This window comes from Cydia strobilella, chromosome 16, assembly GCF_947568885.1.
Source record: "Cydia strobilella chromosome 16, ilCydStro3.1, whole genome shotgun sequence".
NCBI classification, from domain to species: Eukaryota; Metazoa; Arthropoda; class Insecta; order Lepidoptera; family Tortricidae; genus Cydia; species Cydia strobilella.
The window spans coordinates 10,219,115-10,240,538 of NC_086056.1; the positions used below are offsets into that span (position 1 = coordinate 10,219,115).

Consider the following 21,424-nt stretch of genomic DNA (forward strand, 5'->3'; position numbering starts at 1 on the left):
TTTTCATACAGGACTTATAGTTTCAAGATAACCTGATCCTTTGCTACAAGTTTCATGCAATTTGAACTTTCCTGCTTTACATCTAACGTCTGTTTGGGTTTGTAAATTACTGTATCTGACAGCTGACAGCATCCTAGTCCATTCTAGGGTGCATTTTATTTTGGACTTCAGTTGTTTGAGTTAAGGTTGGGAGTGGCATGTTTGGTGGAGACAGGATATAGCGGCGCTACGAGAGCGGAAGCGAGCGCATCAATGGCGACGTGTGCTGCGCCTGCGACTCGTTAACGATCGCGTAAAATTGTCTATGCTTGGTGAGGTTTTTTAAGCTCGTACGCATTATAGTGAAGTGCTGGTGTTGTTACCTAAGTAAAACAATATCGAAACTCATTATGCTGTCAGTAAAATTTTGGATTCAATTCACATTACTGTAAACCTACGAGTAGGTAATCTAAATACGACTTCTCGCAGAGTAGCCATTTTTACCGATTTGCTTTGTTTTTTCCCGCTCAATTCAATACTACTTCTCTCTCTTCTACTCATATTTTCTACTAGTTTTTTTTACTCAACGGGTTTTTTGCTTATTTCCTTCGGTTGAAGCGTACTCGTATTCAGCTCAGCAACACAGCTTAACAAGAAAAAAAAAACGTGTAAATAAAAAAAACACTTCAAAACTTTAGACCCTTCTGTCTCGTCTAGAGGTAGAAAGCTTTGATTACGGGATAGTATTGAGTGAATGAATGACGATTATGAGGCGGGAGGAAATGCGCCGCCGGAAGTGGCCATATTGTGAATGAACGTGACGTCGGCGGCGAGACGATGACGTCATCATGGACATGTGATACTGATGCACTTGACGACTACTTTTTTTAAATAATTTATGTCCTTTCTTAGTTATGGTTTGATTAAATTAAGTCTTTGTATCCGCGGATCCGCGTATGACGAAACTTATTTGAAAAAAAAAAAAAAATGCGGCACGTGAGGTTATATGTTTCAGCTGCAAGTTTCAGTACATATATGTACCTGTATGTCAGGTGCAATATTGATAATATACAAATGAATATTTGTACATATTTACGTTTACCACTGACGTTAACCCTGATTGAATAATTAAAACTTGTAAAATATAATTAACGGATTACGGAAACTACCAATTTTACACTTAGCTTTAGATTTTCATTGCAACGCAAAATGAGCATACATTTCCAGAATCTCTAAAACAATCAATAATTGTGTATGCTATTTTGTCTTTTCGTTCTAGGATTTAACACTTTCCACACACTCGTCCAGTCCAGTTATTAAGCCATTAGTTCTTAATTGAGGTGACCTAAGTTCAATCCTGAATCGAGGAATGCGGCACCCCGCTATTTTGAACGCAGATGGCAGCAGATGGTCGCGGTCACCTTAGTGTTAGACAGGTGATTCTAACGTTTTCGGATGCCAGTATAACTAGTATATAAGTATATTTATTGTACTAATAAAATTATCCTGCCCCTATAATTTGTACCATAGATGAGGGTAAGCTCATTGTAGAGTAAGACTCGGGAGATAATAAAGACAGCTACTCATGTTTAGTTTTAGCTTTTAAAAGACATTGTTAATTCTGAACGGTTTTTGCACCGTTCCAAAGACAACTTTGAAGTTTAAAAGTATACTATCACTCTTCCATTCACTATGAAGTTACACTTAGTTTAAAATGTACAGCGACCTGCACAATCGCGTGGACACATTATAAAAAAAAAACATAAAGTGGCAATGCAATTCGAGGTTGGGTGTACATGACATGTTTTCAGTAATTGAGACACGAAGCGGTGAACGACGCGTTTGTTTTTCGAAGTTAACGATGTCATTGATCTTCACTTGTGTCCATATAGGGCACAAGTCTCGTCTGCGGCTATAAAAATATATTTAATTTCCTCTATTCTCATTGCGATCACGCAAGATTTGTGGGTAGTCACAAAAGGAAGGAAGCGATTACTGAAAGGTGAGCGACCGCACCGTTACTCTCGCCATATCGGGCGCCGTGTCATCAGTGGACACGCGTCAACTGCGATTTAATCTGAACAGCCTGTATGAATATTCATAGGTTACAAGGCGTGGTGCGCATTGCAAGTTTGCGTCCAGTTCCATTGATTAAGTGGCCGGCTTGTGGCTATTAAGATTAGGGTTAAGCGGTAGATTATACTGGCTATGCAATAAATACCTGATGAACTGCAGTTAGTCTTTATTAGAATTTAGAGCGAATAATAGTGACCATCTATTTCTAAAGTATGGCAGCAAATATGTTTTCTTTCTCGTCGCCAACAGCCAAATTACTAAGATCTCTACCATATTACGATCATTAACGATTGCTCCATGATATAATATTCCAATTTTAACAAGATTGAAGTGACCTATTTCCAAGTTAAATTATAAAAACTCGAGAAATTAATTATTAATTACATGTTTTCTTTTGTATGTCGTATAGGACTCTACCCCCATCCTTTATTACAAAGTTACATACCTATATGAAATATTGATATTACAATGTATTGTATAATAAAACTAAAACTTCCTGCTATCGTCCAGATAAACAGTTTACATGGCTGTCACGTAATCTATGTATGCAAATGTCATGTGACGCTAGTGCGAAGCTTTTGATTCCCGTCACGCGGCGGAAGCTTGCGCGCGCGCCGGATCCAACATGGCGGGCGAAAGTGCTTCCGGTAGAGCTTTCCAAGCTGGAAACTTCTAGTCCTTGTATGGATAAGATTAGCTTGTTTGACACGTACCGAAGTATAGCTGTGACTACATACAGATGTAATGATCAATATTAATTTAGCTAAGTGCTTAAAGGATGATAATGATATTACAATGACAGGTATTGGTGAAGTAAAATTTTATTTACGAATAGGGTTCAATGAACGCGATTTGCCAACTTTCAATGATATTACCAAAGAGAATATATAAAATCGAGGGGTACTGTCATAGTATACTCTGGATTTCTCGAGTTTTTAAAATAAATAAATAGTGAATTATGTAGTCACAGTAAATTTACTGCCATCTATCGACACACGATTAATATTAAAAATAAAAAAATGAATATTATTATTATTTTTATATTATGATTGTGACCCATCTAGCCGAGAATGGGCCAAAGGTTGGTATTGGTGGTAGCGCCATCTGTGCGAGAATCAAATTTTCTTGATTTCCGAGGCACGTGTTTTCCTTAGACTGCATTCATCTTATCCACATCTTAGTTACATAGGTGTTTGATATTACCTACTACTAGATTTTGATAAATAAATAAAAAGTTTTCGGATCAAAAAAACTTTTTGTCCATCCTTTCAGAACCTAAGCAGATTTTCCTGTATTCATCAAGAACAAGGTGTATTGAAATGCAAAATTGTAAACCTACTACCGATTTTCTTATTAGGCACTTACATGATGTAATTAATATAAAATTAAACCGCGAACAATTATTACGCCTTAATAAAACATGAGTTATTTTAATTAGTAAGTTAACCTTAATAATTATTTGCGAACACGCATATATTTGTTCGAAACTTGCCTCCTGTAACCGCAATGACGGTATTAAAGTATCTAATTATTTCAACCTGAATCAATGTTTATATTCATATTTATTTTGTTTTTAGTACAGTCGCCATCAGATATATCGGAGCAGCCAAGGTGCTCAAAAATATCTGAACACGCACTCTAGCGCCTTGACAATAGAGACGTGTTCAGATATTTGTGAGCACCTTGGCCGCTCCGATATATCTGATGGCGACTGTACCTAAAATATGTTAGATATTAATATAAAATGAGAATAATTATCAGAAAAATAGGTACCTACTTGTTAAGAAAATATGAGTTATTTAATATAACTTACCACCAACTTACAACTCAGGGATTACCCACTAAAATAAAATGTTGCGTGTGTACCTTTTTTGAAAATGAAAATAAGAATCGTTTATTGGCTAATATTTAATTACAATATTTGCATAGTTACATTAGTTATAGCTAATGTCACCTAGCAGGACACTGTCCGCATTTCCCCGCTGTATCTTTAAGCTAAGCCTTTGGGCAAAATATGACCCTGCTCGTAGATCGCCAGACACCCCAACAAGTTTTCGGCAAATATCCTTTATTAGGGTTTTGGTGTCTGACGACCAAGGCCCAAAAGTCTCTAGCCTCAAATTCGTAATTATTTTTGCAGTCTCGGCACTTGGCAGTCTGGGCGTCGTCTGCCGCTGCACCTGGCTTTCTGGCAGAACGCTGGACATGGCTGAGCATGGCATAATTTGTGGCTATCAAACTACATAATAAAATGATGTAGTTCATTTGAAAGAGCTCTAATAACATTATCATAAATATTACAGAAATAATATAATCACACCCCTACTATATATATATATATATTTTTTAATTATCAAAAAACATTTTTGCTAGAAATAGTTGAAATATCTATGAGATTACACTAAAACACCTTCTTTCAAATGCGCTGTACACAATTACGCTTAGTATACTTCTGGTCAAGTCTTTCGTGATTATAGTTATTATACATGAGAAAATTGTAAGTTTGTTCTGTACGGAACCCTCGGTGCGCGAGTTAAACGAACTCGCACTTGACCAGTTTTTTTGTACACTGTCTTCTGACAGTCTTTTACCAAATTCTCCCGCTAAAAACATTTTTGTTTATTATACAAGCCAAATTTCACAATAGTTAAAACTTTTCTAATTGTATTCAGATTGAGATAATTCTGAGGCGTTTTAACTTTAGTGAATTTGACTTTTTGACAAAAAATGCCTTCCATATAAAAACGATTTTCAGTGCTTGGAGTCGACAGTCTTCCTGACTACCTCAAGTAGAAAAGAGTTTCAATAAGTATATTTTTGGTAAGATGACATTCTAATGAGCATAATACAGCTTATAAAAATATAAATAAAATTGTGGCATTGTAGCAGGAAGCAAGTGTATATTATCAAAAAACGCTGTACAAAAAATTCAAGGTATGATGGAATATATTTAGCGAAATTTCACAGGAGCCCATTTATTGTATGTAATATGGTTGTATTTTCATTAAATAGTACTATAATTACAAATTATTAAAATAACAGAACCGCTTAAATATGTGCATCCGGTAAAAAGATATACCAGATCGTGCATGCCCGGATTTTCTCCTGTACACTCTTTAGGTAGGTACCTACTTCACTAATAATAGTAGAGGCTCAATCTTATATAATGCTCTGATACTTACACAATTATCTCATTGAAATAATTAAATCTGAAACTTTTCAGTGTTTATTTAACTTAAATGTTATCAGTATCACATTCAATTAGAAGAATATCGCAGTAAGTATGTTGATTTGTGATTTATGTTAATCGAAATAAAATAATTTTGTATTGAACTGAAAATACTTCTAAATAGTACAAGCTAAGCAAGGATACACGTATACGTTTGTATACGTTCTTTAAATAAAAATAGAAGGCTAAAATCGCCCTTAATTACTTGATGAACACAGAGTCAAAAAAGCTTTGTGTTTGCCTACAATCAAAAAATCTAACCTGTGGTTATGGCATATGTGGGGTCTGGACACATGGCGTCCAGCGCAGGGTCGAACGCCAGCCTGTTCTGCTGGGGCTGCTCATACACCTTCTGGCTAGGGTCGTACCCTAGCCGCGCCACACTAGCTAACGCCTGTTCATAGTTCAACCGCGAGTTCTGATCCTGACCCTCATACCCCTTTAACTTTACACTGTAGTCCGTGAAATTGAGTTTTGTGAGGGCCGACATGGGCAGGTCGAGTGCGCACGGCGGCACGGCGGCTTCGCGCGGAGACTCGACTAGGAGCATGGCTGACCCGGCCGGCACCGCACCGGTACCAACACTTAAATACACGTCATTACCACGCACTTCAGTTTAAACTAATTTATATGCACTGTAATTGATAATTAATATAAAAAAAACTTTAATTGAGTTTGTAGTAAAAATAAACTTTTAAATATAAAGTCCGCGCTCAAAACGTCAATCGGAAAGCTTCGCACTTGACGCAGTTCGTAGCACCGCTCCGCTTCGCGCCTGATCGCCGACTGCGAGCTTTCGGGCGGAATGAGAGGGCGGCCGTGGAAATTGTGGGCCGAGTGTGAACGACGAGCGCCGAGCGCGCACGACTGGTGACGGAGACACACGAACGCGCCCGACCTGTCGCGCCACCTGCTACACGACCAACTGTTGCGCAACCGTCGATTTTTTTGCTAACCCTCGGAGAAACATGAAAATTAGCGCAAGCACCTAAATTAGTTTATAGTCTAATGACATACGAAAGGAACCCCCTCTGTCAAACCAAACGGTATTCTAATTCTTTCTTGCTCTGTTCTGCGTCTTAATTGTAGAGTTCGTTCGGAGAGTTAGATTAGCTGACATAAAATACGGGTGGGTAAAATCTTTCGGCATATCGGGTAATAATCAACTTATAATATATATTGAATATTTAATATACATACTAACTGTAATTTACAAAAAAAAAAACATTTGGAAGAACAGAATATACGGGGGTTGTATTCATTGATTACAAAGTATAGGTAACTTAGGTAGAGTTTGTATTTAACTGACGACTATATGGGACATAAATATAGGTATACCGCTAGCTTGGGTAGGACTAATTATTAAGATAGGTTGCTTTTATTTATACTTAGGCAATCAAGAAGCAATTAAAACGTGATTGTGACCAAACTTAGTTTCGGCAAGTGCAAAATCTTTAATTTGCCTTTGTGTAGAGTAATAAATTAATGACATTTAAAGAATAATGACTATAACATATTAGACTTTTACAGCTGAATATTGTCTTAAAGTAAACATAAGCAATGAGGACTTAATATTAATACCTGCCGCTCCTTGACATTCAATCCACAACTAGGCACAACACGATCAAGCTTAGTAAAACAATGGATGTCTCGCTCAAATTACGCGTAGCGCACAAGCGAACAAATTACTTATGATGAAGATTTACATTAAAAACACTAAAAATACTATAAATAGAATTTGCCAACAGCTATCCTAAGTAGGTATACACTCATATAATTTTATTTAAATGGTTTAATATATCCAGGACCAGCCAGATGGTTTCGATCTAGACAATGCCCGTAGAGTAAATGCATAGGTACCTACTGACAGAGGGAACATCTGCCGAATTGTTTTTTACGCGGTCCGTTAACAGTTCATGATTTTATTGATACTTTTGATTGGCATCGGGGCCATCAACTTTGCATAAGTACCTAATTGTCTCGCAGCTGTCTTTAGTCATCCAAAATCGACAGAATATATTTTTTCTATTTTCGTCCACGGCTATAATGCTAATTCACTGCGATGTGACGCTGTAGATCGTAATTACATATAAAATAATGACTCGAATGACGCATGCGCGACCTTGACGTTGATTCCTATTGTTTGATAGCGGCCGTGCCCGAGACTTGGAAACCACTTGAATTTTAAATTCAGAATAACTCCGTTTGCATTGTTCGCAACGGTCTTTTATCGGACAAAGTCAGAAGTGGAACTGAGTAGCATTGAAACTAGCCGTAGGCCCACTCCTGTTCTGTAAATACTGTATGAGTAGGAGCCCCGGATGTTGACAAAGATCGAAGCAGATGTCCGAGTATCAGTTTCGGATATTGTCGCAGTTCAAGGAGATTTTAATATGATTCGGTGGGAGGGCACGAGCTAGAAGGCGGCGCTGTACCAAAATCAGGTCAAGTTACAAGGGGGTGGGTTTGAAGGGTCACAAAAGGTACCAAGAAGGGGCGAGATACAGGATAATAGGCACCTGAGCACGTGTGCCGCCGGATATAGAGGGGCCATTGTCTACGGAGGAAACGATTTCGATGCTTCGAAAATTCGGCGATGATTTTTTTGTCATACTGGGATTTCTATGGTAACCAATGTCGTTTAATGAGCTACGGGTTGCTTAACGAGTGCGAAGGATAAGATTAAGGTCATTAGCAGTTCTTATATTAGTAAGGTGGTCATTAAGATTATCAAGCTTAACACTACACATATTCGCTTGGATAATCTGTTCAAAGATGTAGGTAGGTATTATAGTTTCTGGAATTTGATAAATAATAATAAAGTTAATCAGACCCTTCAGCAGTGATGTTTTAAGAAAAATAAAAATTGAAATTTAATTCTTATGGTAAGATATCGCAGTCGTATCTACAAGAATACATTTTGAAAATAAAAAGCGGTTTTAAAATTATTGCTTCAGAGCCTGAAAGCAAAAAAGTATTTATATCGGGCAAAATGTGAATTTAGCAGTCGACGTACGCTAGCACTAGCACTACTACGCTAAACATTTTGATGTCGTTCATCCTTTGTGCACCTGAAATGCACTGGAATGAAATTACGGCGAGCGCCCGCCGTTAAAAGGGAAATGGTGCGGGAAATGAGTTTTCGATATTTGAATAAATGTGCCGCGGAAATAAACACACGCGGGTTCGCGGGATATTGTCTATGCTCGAACAATCTCGGTTAGCGTGCTGGCAGGAAATAGAAACTGCAAAGCTAAAGTCTGTCAAGCCATTTCCGTCAGTAGAAAAAGCGGCGAATTGAAAAAATGTAGGAGCGAAGGGTTATCGTCCCATAGAAAATTTGAATTTCGCGCCTTTTTCTACTGACAAAGTTGTTTGGCAGACTACATGTAAGTCGATAGAACACTATTATTGAGCGTTGCTGTAGGTATCATTTAAATAATGTATTAAGATGTTTAACTACAACACAGAGGCACGCAAATGGTCGGCATAAGAACAGAGGAAAATTACGTATGGCATGAGCGTAATATCGATCGAAATGGCAAAGCCGCATTGAAATAAGCCGCGCGATCGATATTCACGTGGTAAACTCCATCATTCCAGCGTTTAAATTTAAAAATACAATTTACCAAGGAATTCCCTGCTTTGAATTACATTAAGTGTAAACAATAAAGCGCTAGCGAGCGTATCGGCGGCGGCTACGACGGAAGTGCCAGATAAACAATCTTTTTTAGATAAAACATTGAAAAACAGAACATAAATCTGAACGACACGGGAGCACTTCATCCTGAAATGTCAAAGCTTTATAAATATCTAGCGGCCGCATACGATTATCCCGCCCTTTACAATGTAAAAAAAGATTTTTTAAAAACATTCTTCGTAACCTTCGCGCTAATTAAAAAGCGGAGTACATCCGGTTATTCATGGTATAAAGGACTGATTGAATTCTAATTTCGAATTTAAAATTATTTTGGGAAAGGTTAACTTTAGTTTCCTGCTAAATAAGGATAATGGAATTTAGTCGGTCCGGTTACAATAGTTTATTTTATTTTATTTGGGTTAATGAATAAATGAATAAATACTTTAGGGCTGCAATAGCCTATAACAAGTGTATAAACAACAAAATCATGAATTAAAATAAAAAGTGAAAATTGCTTGATACAAAAAAAAACTACATATAAGTGTTGTTCATTAAGGGGCCCACTGACTACTTATCAGTCCGCCGGACGATATCGGCCTGTCAGTTGTTCGGAATTGTCAAATTTTTGTTCTAACTGACAGGCTGATATCGTCCGGCGGACTGATGAGTCAGTGGGCCCCTTTACTCATGGGTGAAATTAGCTATTTTTACGAATTGTCAAAACGATTTTTGTAATGAATAAAATGAGTTTTTTTATGAGTAGTCGACATCAAAATAAATGTACTTACACATTTTCTACCTTATTGCCACGGAATAAGGTGCAACGAAACATATTGACACTTACTGTAGAGTTCAGGACAAAATAATAGCAGATATTAGTAATAAAGCTGCAGCGACACAGCTCCCAAGTGGGCGGCGTTTTAAATTGGAGCGCGTAGTGACGTCACTTCCGTTGCCAATAATTCCCCATCTCGGCCTCCGTCAGCCAGGAGATGCCACCGCTTTTTTTTTCAAACTTTTATATTTGGCTTATCTGTCAATGAAACAGTGTTGTAAGGCGCTATTTGTCAGTAAGGGTTACATATCTTAATTTGTAGAGATTAAAACAGAGGAGTAGTTTATAATTTTTTACCTACCTATCTACCAAGAGTGAAGATATACCTACTCGTAGACGGGACACTTATATGGGACTTCCCACGTCTTTCCATTCAAAATGGATCTGCCACATGCGTTTTTTGTGATATTTAGGAAAAATAATATTGAGTCAACTTTTAATAAAAGTTTGGCTGTTCATTTGTCTGTTGTTCTTTACGTTAAACAAGCCTATCTGGTCACCGAGATGAATGAAGTCCTGAACCCGTGTCACTGTGACAGCGTGACAGTGTTGTGACAAGCTATCGTGGCTATCGTCAGGGCCGCGCCTACGCCATCCTGCGTGATAACGCGGATAAGTAGGCATTTTGTATTTTTATTATTTATTATTTGTATTATTACTGATATCTAAAACAGCGAAGAATTGTACTGAAAAAAAAATGGATAACCACTAAGCAGCAGAAAACGAAAGACATTTCGATATCGTTATGAACGATTGAAAAATATACTGTTCAAATAATATGTATTTTTACACAAACCTGAAGTTGTTTAAAAGGCTTTTTATAAGCAGCAAATCGCACTGGCTTGCGTTGACACTAACTACTTATATTTACCTATAATTGTGAAAAGATGCTATGTATTATTTATTAAACTGATTATAAATGAGATGTGAGTTCAATTGTTTATCGATAAATTTGTGCGTAGTAACTAATCTAATAAAAAAAATAAAAACCGGACAATGCGAGTCGGACTCGCGCAGCGAGAGTTCCGTACAAAATCAACTTTTTTCTTATTTTTTTTATTTTTTACAAAATAGTTTTCAGATTTTTCCCTGTATTTGAAGTGTAAGACGATATTACTTGCCAAATCTCATAGTTCAACTGGAAGTACCCTATAAATTATGATTCCCTTGAGAGTGACGAAATACGAGTATAGATTTTATTTTGGCATAAACGGCCGTATCTTTTTTTTGCGTTAACTTAGAAGTTTTATTTTTTCACAGCTTTAACGGATTGTAGGCCTGATATGGTTTTAATTTCAACTCGATACCTTCACGCGTTCCCGAGATAAAGGGTTTTGACAGACGGACGGACGGACAACGAAGTGATACTTTAAGGGTCTCGTTTTTTTTAGAGGTACGGAAACCTAAAAATTACTGCTAAATTAAGTGTTAGCAAACAGGATAGTTCTTCTACTTAATTCTAAAGTTCTGCAGAACCCAACTAATTATCAGCAAGAAACCACTCTAATGGAAAGTCACATACGTGGCAATCAAACGTGGCCAAGCAAATTAAAGGGGTTGTAAAAGCGGCACTTGTCTTCAGACCAGGGCCGGATTAAGAGGTGTGGAGGCCCCGCGGAAACAAAGGAGTGGAGGCCCCCTGGCCCCAAATTATTTTTCCTATCCTTTCTCTATTGTGGGGGCCCCTCTTTTGTGGAGGCCCGGGGCAGTTGCCCCGGTTGCCCTCCCCTAAATCCGGCCATGTTAATGTCCATTCTGTGTAGAACTGGATTCGTCTCTAGGTTAATAAAACTTTAGTCTATTAAATAATTGTTCAGAATAAAAATATTACCACTGTGATATTTCACCTTCTTGTCTATAATTTAGCGTAAATATGACATCTCATCTCACTAGCGTTATACTTTAACTTAATGTTTTATCCTCCTTTGCACACATTTTTAGAGATAATATAGTTCCTATAATTGGCTTCCTGTATACATATTCTATATTTTTTATGTTAATGTCACAGCTGTTGGATCTCCAAATAAAAATAAATAACTCACTTGTTTTATTTTATTTTTTACTTCATAGATTTGGTATATCTTGTATTTTTTTTATTGTAGATTATTTCCATATAAAATTAAACGAAATATTAGTATTAGTTTAGTCTTAATCATTTGTATTATCAAAGCATTATTTTTGTATAAATGGGAAAATCTGGGAAAGTGCTCCTGACTAAACGAGAACATATATTATGCATCATTCGGGGCTCGTAAGACATTATCTTATGCAATAACATAAGACAAATAAGAAAAAAATAATAATATTAAAATAGACATAAGATGTAAATATGTATAATAAAATTGACATGTAGTTCTTGTTATGAATAAAGAAACTGAAACTGAACTGAATATTCTCTAGCCCCGCTTTAAACATAAAAAGATGCCATTGTTGTGTTGTTGTTATTATTGTAAATAAATTTGACTCTTATAGAAAGATAGTTACTTCGGGCCACTTGCACCATTCATTAACCCGGGGTTAACCAGTTAAACCTGGAGTAACCATGGTTACCAGTACAAATTGACACCGGGTTAGCGGTTTAACCGGTTAACGCTGTGTTAGTGGGAAGGTGCAAGTGGCGCTTATACGTCCATGTCGATTTTCGAACAACACCAAGCGAGCCCCAACTTGGAGGAAAGGGGCCCCCACTGACAATTAGTCCGCCGGACGATATCGGCTTGTCAGTTTTTTGTTCTAACTGACAGGCCAATATCGTCCGGCGGACTGATAGTAAGTGGGCCCCTTAAGCAAACGTGGACCGAATAGTAGTTTGTTAGATAAATATGTACGCACATAAACTAAGTAATATTGTATAGGACAACCTTAATTTAAATCACCCATATACAGCCACGAATAGAATTACAGCATATCGTGTTTCTATTACCAAGAAAAAGCCTATTTTTCGGTGTTTGCGAGTTTCTCGAGGTGATTTCGCCGATAAAGGTAATCGGCGTTCACGGCACAATTAAAACGCGCCTAATAGCTGGTAATGAACACTCAGCAAATATTTGTTCTTGCGAGGATTCCTACCAAGCACCGCAAATACGGCGATTAATTGAATTCAGCTTCAAAGGCGCCGCGAGCGCCGACAAAGCTCCGTAATCCGACACTTAATATTGCGTCTCTTTGCTTCTATTCAACCCCTATTCGCGATTTGCACTCCTTTCCCATAGATTAGTCTTAACACCTGCAGTTATTGGAAGACTCGTATTTCTATGTGAACTCTCCAAAAAAATATTTTGCAAAAGTTAATTTTCGGGAACTCTTCGTAAGTTCATAAAAGTCTCTAATTTCATCTTACGAACTACATACATGTTTTTACGAAAGTTTTTTTCATTTTTCGTTAGTTCCAATGTAAACATAATGTAACATAAGGTATAAAATACCACAATTCCAACAGAAAACTAACATTGTAATTCGGTACGTGGGAGCGGAATATTAGATAATATAAGTATGTAATTATAAAAGGCATTTAATTTATAACTAAAATGTAGGTACTTGGTGATAAACCTTATCAACGTTCCACGAACCACACGAGTATATAGCAAGCCCAACAACAACATTGTAGGTACTTACAAGAACTTCGTACAAGGAAAACTTTACTATGGGTTTCCCATTAAAAAACATAGGGATTATATTTATGTTCTCAGCAAAGTTATTTTTTTTACATAACCACCGTTAAAATCTTGATCAATTTTGCGGTATTATGTAAAATTAATCAATCGTTTTTAAATAACGCAGCGTACTACGTAGGCGAATAACACGCAAACGCGAAGCGAAGCGCTGCGGCTGGGGGTGAATCAATCCTTTGATACCTCTAGAAGTGTCCTACGTGGGCGATCTCGTTGCGAACGCGAACGCCGTGGGCCCGCCGCGCCGCGCCGCTTCGCGTTCGTGATCGTGAGTTGTTTGCTTACGTAAGACGCAGACGTGTAACTCAGCAATAAAATGCAGGCGATACGGATCAGTTTTGAGCATTTGAGAAGAGTTGACCCAAAATGATTCAATGCATTGACAGGCGAAATAAGATTTATAGGATCAATCAGGGCCACCTGAAATAGGTAAATGTGGATGAAAGGGCGCTGAATAGGACCCGAGGGCCCTTATTAAGGGCTTATTGAAGGACAAGGGGCCGCGAGCACCCTCCAAATACACAATATGGTAAAGAATCACCCTTGCGCTTTTGGTAGCCAACCCTTCAAAGCTAATTCCAAATTCTTACCTGTGACGTACGAGGACTTCTTGTGTACCCACTTTTTATTGTCATCGAACGATATTCATGGATTAATCAGTTGTACCTTTTTGAATTTGTCAAAATATTGTTCACGTGTATTTGGCTATATGAATATAATTGAACACTGGGAATTTTATAAAGCTCGTATCTGACTTACTTATTGTAAATTTAGAAAAACGACTCTATGCCATGGCACTTAACGCTCACGTGTTAAAGAACGTAGAATACGAGGTAACACAATAAGTTTTAACTTATAAAAGATAAAGGTCTTAAGTTTGTATAAAGCTCATACAATTTTATTGTATTTTGGTTTCAAGGAATATTCTGTAGAGGCAATTTAATCGTGTTTTTATCCCGCACGTGCTGCTTTCGTGTTTTTTATTTCTCATTGTCTTTGCTCAGCCAGCGTTTAAAGAGTAACTTTTGAAAAGTTGTCTTTAACAAGTCAGTAGAAGTTCAAAAATAAACCTTGGTTCTTATACTTAACACTGTCTTTTAATCTTCTTAGATACATAATAAGTCCTTCTCAGGTATTCTAAGTTTTCTAAGCCACGCGTAAAGTGATCCATTCGAATATGTTGTAAGGAACTAAAGTTACCCATTTCAGTACGTTTTTACTGTAGGTACCTACCTATCCTATAGTAAACTATAATAATTACTTGTATTTCTGTATAAAAACAAGTCGCATTTTTAAGTAAAACGTATCAAATTAACTCCGCATTAACTATCGGTGCTGACTATACCAATCTCAGCTCTAGATATCAAAATTCACAACTTGATAAGGTTATCCATCCCTCTCAGACCTTTGTTCCAAAATTCCTAGTTCGAAATTTGAAAAGGTCGCGCACGTGCGCAGGAGCAAGTATCGTGTTTCGCCGGAAGCTCGCCAGTTGAAGCACAATGGCCACCGGATGTGGCTGCTCGAAACGACACGTATCTTTTTATTGATATCTTAGAAAGCTCAATACTTTTCTTGTCAACACTTCAAATCTGACAGTTATGAACTGAGTTAGTGGTATAAGTTACCCTTCCCAGCGGTATGTTAGACTGAATAATGATTATACAGGGTGATTACAAAAGAATAGCAGATCAGCTGAAGGCAGGTGCGTTTATATACAGCACTTTTACGACTGCTTACTAGATACGAAATAGTGTACAAGATACGAAAAAGTTAAAATGATAAATATCTGTGTGATCGAGGATGAATTTTATAAGAAATAGTTACACCCAGTTCCGTGTTTTTTGGAGAATTATTTTAATAACTTGTGTAAAAATGTTTTTTATAGTGTCTATTATCCAGGCAGTGAAATCGGGACTATTACGTTGTTATGGAGAAGCTGTGGTCCACTAGCGTCTTAACTAAACGCGGCCCGCTATACGTAGCCATTACCTGTCCAAATCACTTCATGGATATAAATGATAACGATCCTTGGCCGGTCGCCACTTCAATTGCCGTTCGTTATTGCTCTCGCATTCGACTAATTCGTTACGTTGAATCATTAGATATACCGACTATGTTATTTGATATTTAAGTAAGAAATTTGTCATAGCTATATTTGGTATCCTTATGGAAAAGTTGAACGCAATAAAAGTCTTTCTAAACTTGGAGATTTTGACTAAATAGAGATGCCCCGAGTAGTGGTTTTGGCCGAATACCGAATATTCGGCCCTTCTCTCGGCCGAAGCTCCGAATATTCGGCATGGCATGCGAACACTTTGAGTCACAATTATTATGAAAACCGTTCGCCAACAAAGCACAACGTTTGCTAAGATATATTTTTTGCTGAACAGAATTAATGAATGTAGTTAGAGTCAATCAAATCATAAAATATTTAGTAATTAATAAATGCTCAAAAAGGGTTTTCGTATTTAACAACTTTCCAAGAATACATTTTAAATATTAAATATACCTAGTTTTGGTTATTTTTATTGTGCATTTTTTCTTTTTAGGTAGGTGCGACAGATATTCAGTATTCGGCCGAATAGTAGGCAACATTCGGCCAAAACCGAATAGTTGCCGAATATTCGTGGCATTCTTAATTTTGACTTACAAAATAAGTACGAGTATATTAATAGTAACTCTACAATGATACAATAATCTTATTAATAAACGTTAAAATAAAAATGAAATACGCAATTAAAGCGCTTTAACTATATTATTTATTAATAGCTGCTTTATTTGACGATAAGTATTTATCGATATAAGCATTGCCTACGAGCGTAGCGTTCTACGGCGTAGCAAGCGTAAGGCGGTGCGCAGACCGCGCATTGCGCAATATTGTTCCGAGCGCACGTCCGGTGATTTGCTGCGCAACGCAAGGATGCGCCCGCGATCGACTTGCGACAGCGCGGATGCTTCGAAATTGCACACATTAACCATATACCTTACCTTATTAATACGAGTGCAGTTGCAAAATATTGAATATACGATTTTGTGCGTTAACCTTCAGGTTGTCGGCCCGGTTGCATTAGTTTGCCACGCTCGGGTTGTCGCGAGGTCGGGAAATGTACCCGTAAACGAACGTGTTGGATCTGAATTAGAAGTCAGCATTGTGGTGTCTTTCAGCGGTTACTCGCTCGTAATTCTGGATAACTAAGAGTACATGTGACGCGAGTTCAAGGGGAATATAATGCCTGTTGTTTGTGAAAAAGTTACAGAGCAAATACTTCTCTATTAAGTAATTATTTGAATGCTTGTGAATTGTGTAGGGACTGATTATTAGAAAACTTCACTTTCTACCATTTTGAATAATTCAGTAACGAAGATTATTAAATAATTATTGGTTTGATACTTCAAATTCAATTCTACATAATTCAAATCGGAATGAACTGTCATACGTAGTTTTAGTTTTACTCGTAATAGAAATAAGAAAACTCACCACGCCATACTATAACAGGGTCCAGCTCCGTGGATTCCCTGGCGCGAGAACTCGGGTGCAAAAACATAGTTTAACCAGAATCCCAGGCAGACATGTTGTCACACGCACTGACGGTCACTTAGCACTTATTTCATTTAACGACAGAAAACTTCCAAAAGAAGACAGCCGCGATAAATTTCCCTATTAAAAAAGGAATAAATTTAATAAAATGAATATATTTAAATACTTAAAATGTCATAAACTTACTTATAAATAATATATACAGATAAAACAATGAAACTATAAAAAGAAAAACACAATAGATAGTAATAAGAGCTGAATAGAAAATGAATTAATGATAGACACTGAACTTTCAAATAAAGGTAAAGAAACACTGGCAGGTAATAAAACAATAGGTGTGATGAGCACAAAAGGTTTGTGGTGGAAGACTGGCGCGGCGCAGCGCGACGCGAGCGGCGGTGGAAGGGGCGCGTTGATCAATCTGGTCTGGCACGAGGTTGGGAGTTCCAAGTTCCAAGTGTGAACCTAGCCTTATTGCGGCAAATTTGAATTTATTTAGTAATCAGAGCGGGGTTAGGTATGGTTCTGCTTCGTAGTTTTTCTTTTTTTTTTGACTTAAATACATAAAGATTTGCAAAATGTTTAATGCTTCATAGGGATTGGAATGAATAAATAAACAATAGGTAAATAATTTTGTGAGTAATAAGCACATTAATTATGAGGTGAGGAGGTGGGCACCTAATAGGCACCAACATAATCCAATATCCAATATTGTACAATGTCATAAGACAAACATCCAACTCTGTCATTAATTACCTACGACTATAATAGATATTACGCTAATGTTACCTGTACTCAGATGAGGTTTGTGCAATTTAAAGTTTCATCAAATGATTTAGATCAGCACAATTCAGCGGATAGACGTCCATAATAATTAGAGGCACTAAACATAAAAGCCACAACAACTGGCATTCACTTGTAAAACTATCAACAGAATTCCCTTATCTCATAATTTCGTAGTTCAACAACCGTTCCGTTACGTATTTCCAGATCTGATCGGCTGAAGCGATGGCCAAAGAAGACAATTTTCGCGAAGACCTCGGGCTGAAAGAGAGCGGAAAAAGTGCGCCAAGGTCGTGTTGCGCCACGCGCGCCCGCGCGGAACCGCGGCGCATCGCATGTGTTGTACGAACTCTACTCACATAGGTAAACGTTTAGCTGTTCTCTGTATGGAATAACTAAGGGATAACATTTATCGAATCATAAGTTCAGGAAGCCTAGCCACGATGACAATCATGTATTGAAAAACGCTAAGCGAAAAGAAAAAAATGTATCGGGATATCAGAGGGCCTACCGAGAACCACGTTCGACGTGTTGCCTCTCTGTCGCACTTGTAAATTCGTACGTAACCGGGAGGCAACACGTCGAACGTGGTTCGCGGTAGACCCTCAGATAAAGGTTAGAGTCATTTCTACAGTAGTTGAGTAGGTGCACTTTCTTACTGGCCAAAGTGATACTATGCCAGACAATTGGTAAGAAGTACCTACCTTAATTAAGTTTCTAGTGGATTTTTATTTGCCCCATCGTTGCTACTCTCCTGAATGCTTAATCCTCAGAATGGCTCTAAAATATACAAAGATATTCTAAACTTCCCGGAAAACTAAACGTGATCTAGTAATCTCGTCTCATATTATTATTTTTAAGTACGTATATAAACCAAAACAGCCTAAGCAGCCTAGCATTCCATAAATTATATTATAATTACAAAATTTACGATCACACGAAGCCGTAATAGGGTTAAAGGGTGACAAGTCAGACAGTCCGCAAGATATACGCCCGACACCAAGTGGACGTGTAAATTGGGTATACAAGTGTCGATGTCAGGTCGAGACCACCCGCGCTAACGACTTTCAATTTCTTGACTATTTTTCTCGTTGCTAACAAGATAAACTGTTGTATAGAACCAGTAAAAATGTGATCTAGAGATCCGTGAAACCTGTGCTTAATCGGAGATCAAAATTTGAACTGGACCACACGAGACGGACACTTTTCAGTGGTGTTACGCGATGTGAACAGCCCTTGTCTACTTGGTTAATTTATTATTTCAGTAGCTGAGCCGCGCTTCTAGTCAAAACATCCCGGTACTATGATTTATAACGCAATAAACACAGTTTTATATCGAATGGAAATGAGCTTTTATCCATGAGACTGCGCACAACCCCCGATTGTAAAGTTTATTATTTTTACAACAGTGCAACGCAAAAGATGACATGCCGTTCGGCTGTTAAATTTATACGTCTGTAAAGATGCGAGTTATATTCCGAATTATTTTGTGAAAAAACAAAGATCTGAAGAGCGAACGTTCCTAAAGCGCATCAACGTTTATTTAAATTTGTGAGTGACTAGCACGCTTGTAGCTAAGAATACAGGGTAGCATAAGGTAACCACTTGTTCGAACCCTTAATTCGCTGTTAACTCGAACAGATGGGAGACGAGCATTGCCTCTTCTTGACAATGTAACAATAAGTATTGCTAGTTGGTTACTAAATACAGTAAAAGCTGAAATTATGTGCATACACAGGGCTCGTAACTCCCAGTAATTGCAGAGTTATCGCGAATGGTAGTTTAATGAGGTTGACTTTACCGCTGCGCGGATAAGTGGCCCATTCGCTTATCTTTATGAAATGATAACGACAACCCTATTCTCGTTTGATGGTGGATAATGTTATAAGTCCATTTGATTTAATTTCCTTTAATAGCTAACGCTAGTCTTCTATTAAAGTTTCTACTAAAAAATCTCAACATAGGACATTCACTTCATTTTTTTACATCCTTAGATAAAAAATGTTGTTTTAGCTTTTATAAATGTTTTTAAATATAAATGTTCATTGTTAGTGCTTTACATATATATAGTTTACTATGTATAACCAACAATAACAACTAATACATAATTAGAAACCCATGCCAAATTTTTACAGAGAAATCTGCCCCTTTAGCCTCTTACGGAAATTAAGTAATCATATATAGAAAGAAAAATCATTAATCATTTTTTTGATGGTACGATAGTATGATATGGTAGTTGCGAATTGTAACTTGAACATATCAATATTTTCGACCTGCCAGGGCGAGCCGACGAACTGAATAAGCTTGACACAAGGCTTACATCTAGTGTTGTCCTGCAATGTACCTATGCCGCTTCTCCTCGTCTGGATCCTACTGAAAAATGATGAAATAACTTACCGGTATTGTTGTTATTGTTGTAGTGGTGCGCCGGCGGCGGGATGTAGTCCGGCAGCTCGGGCAGGCAGACGTTGCTCTCGTACATGTTCGGCGGTACGTTCGCCAGCAGGGAGCGCTCCTTCTCCACATCTGGACCGAAAACAATGCAACCATTATAACTTTTAACAGCCCTGAGTGTGAATACCTCGAGGTACCACTATCAAAAAGCAGTTTTTTTTCTAATTCAGGATTGACGATGACATTTGGGTGTCTCTCCCAAGAGCATTCAGCAGAGCAGGTTCGTTTACAAATTATTTTTCTGAAGTATCTCTTCGAGTTGCTTTGAATTGCGGTTCATTGACATATTTAGCATATATTACCTACTAAAGACTATCCCCCTTATTCATAAAACTTTACGGGCCTGATTTAGTTAAATTATGTTTTATCCTTTTCTTACAAATACATAAGTCAAAATGACAGATAAAGACAAACGATTCATAGCTAACTCAGGCCAGTAAAGCGTTTATGAATAACGCCATAAACCTACACCCATGAAGTGAGAACTGCTGAAACACCAGTCGCTTCAGCGAAAGCTCCTCTATTCCATTATATAGTCAGGTTTTAGATAAACTTTCTGGAGTGTCACACTTGCTCTTACGAATCACCTTCAATTGTCAGTGTTTACATACCTTTCTGCAGGATCTCCAGGTGCTCCCACAGTATGTCGCCCATGAAGGCAGGCGCGCGGGCCACGAACTCCTCACGGCCCATGGCGCAGATGTCCTTGCCTTGCGCACGCGCAAACTGCTGCAGCGCCACGCCTTCCAGTGAGAACTCGCGTGCTGCCCAGCGCAACCACGCTGCTACCGCTGCTTCGCTCCATTGTCTCGGATCTGGGGGTAAAGGTAACATTATGTACCAGTGGCTCTATGAGATGTAGGCATCACGTCCAAATCTGCCATTGAAAAAAAAAGAACATTAAGATTCAAAATAATTCACGAATATATTTCGCGCTCATCCGGTCAATTTTGCACAAGACTAAGATAATTTAAATCATAATCACAAATGTATGCTTTTCCTCTGTTCGTTGCATGAAAATCGCGCAAATAACTACATTGCCGCTTCCACATAACGTGTTGTTAAAATGAAATTTTTCGTATTTCAATTTTTGGTTCTTGCAAGATTTGATTCGTACATCTATAACATCAACGACACACCCTATTGGTGACTAGCTGTCCGAAATATGACTTGCTCATGACTTACTTATTTAGTTGCGCCATAAGTCATAACTATA

At 37.7% G+C, this 21,424-nt stretch overlaps 1 protein-coding gene across 5 annotated transcripts in view; it reads right to left on the reverse strand.

The window, feature by feature from the left end:
* Positions 1–21,424, reverse strand: part of LOC134748301 (ETS-like protein pointed) — a 166,084-nt gene that overhangs the window by 16,047 nt on the left and 128,613 nt on the right. For all 5 annotated transcript variants that reach the window (XM_063683050.1, XM_063683049.1, XM_063683052.1 and 2 more), the window contains 2 exons: positions 20,820–21,023; positions 20,152–20,280 (listed from right to left, as the gene is read on the reverse strand). In XM_063683050.1, coding sequence (XP_063539120.1) covers positions 20,152–20,280; positions 20,820–21,023 — 333 coding nt within the window. The remainder of the gene's footprint in view (positions 1–20,151; positions 20,281–20,819; positions 21,024–21,424) is intronic.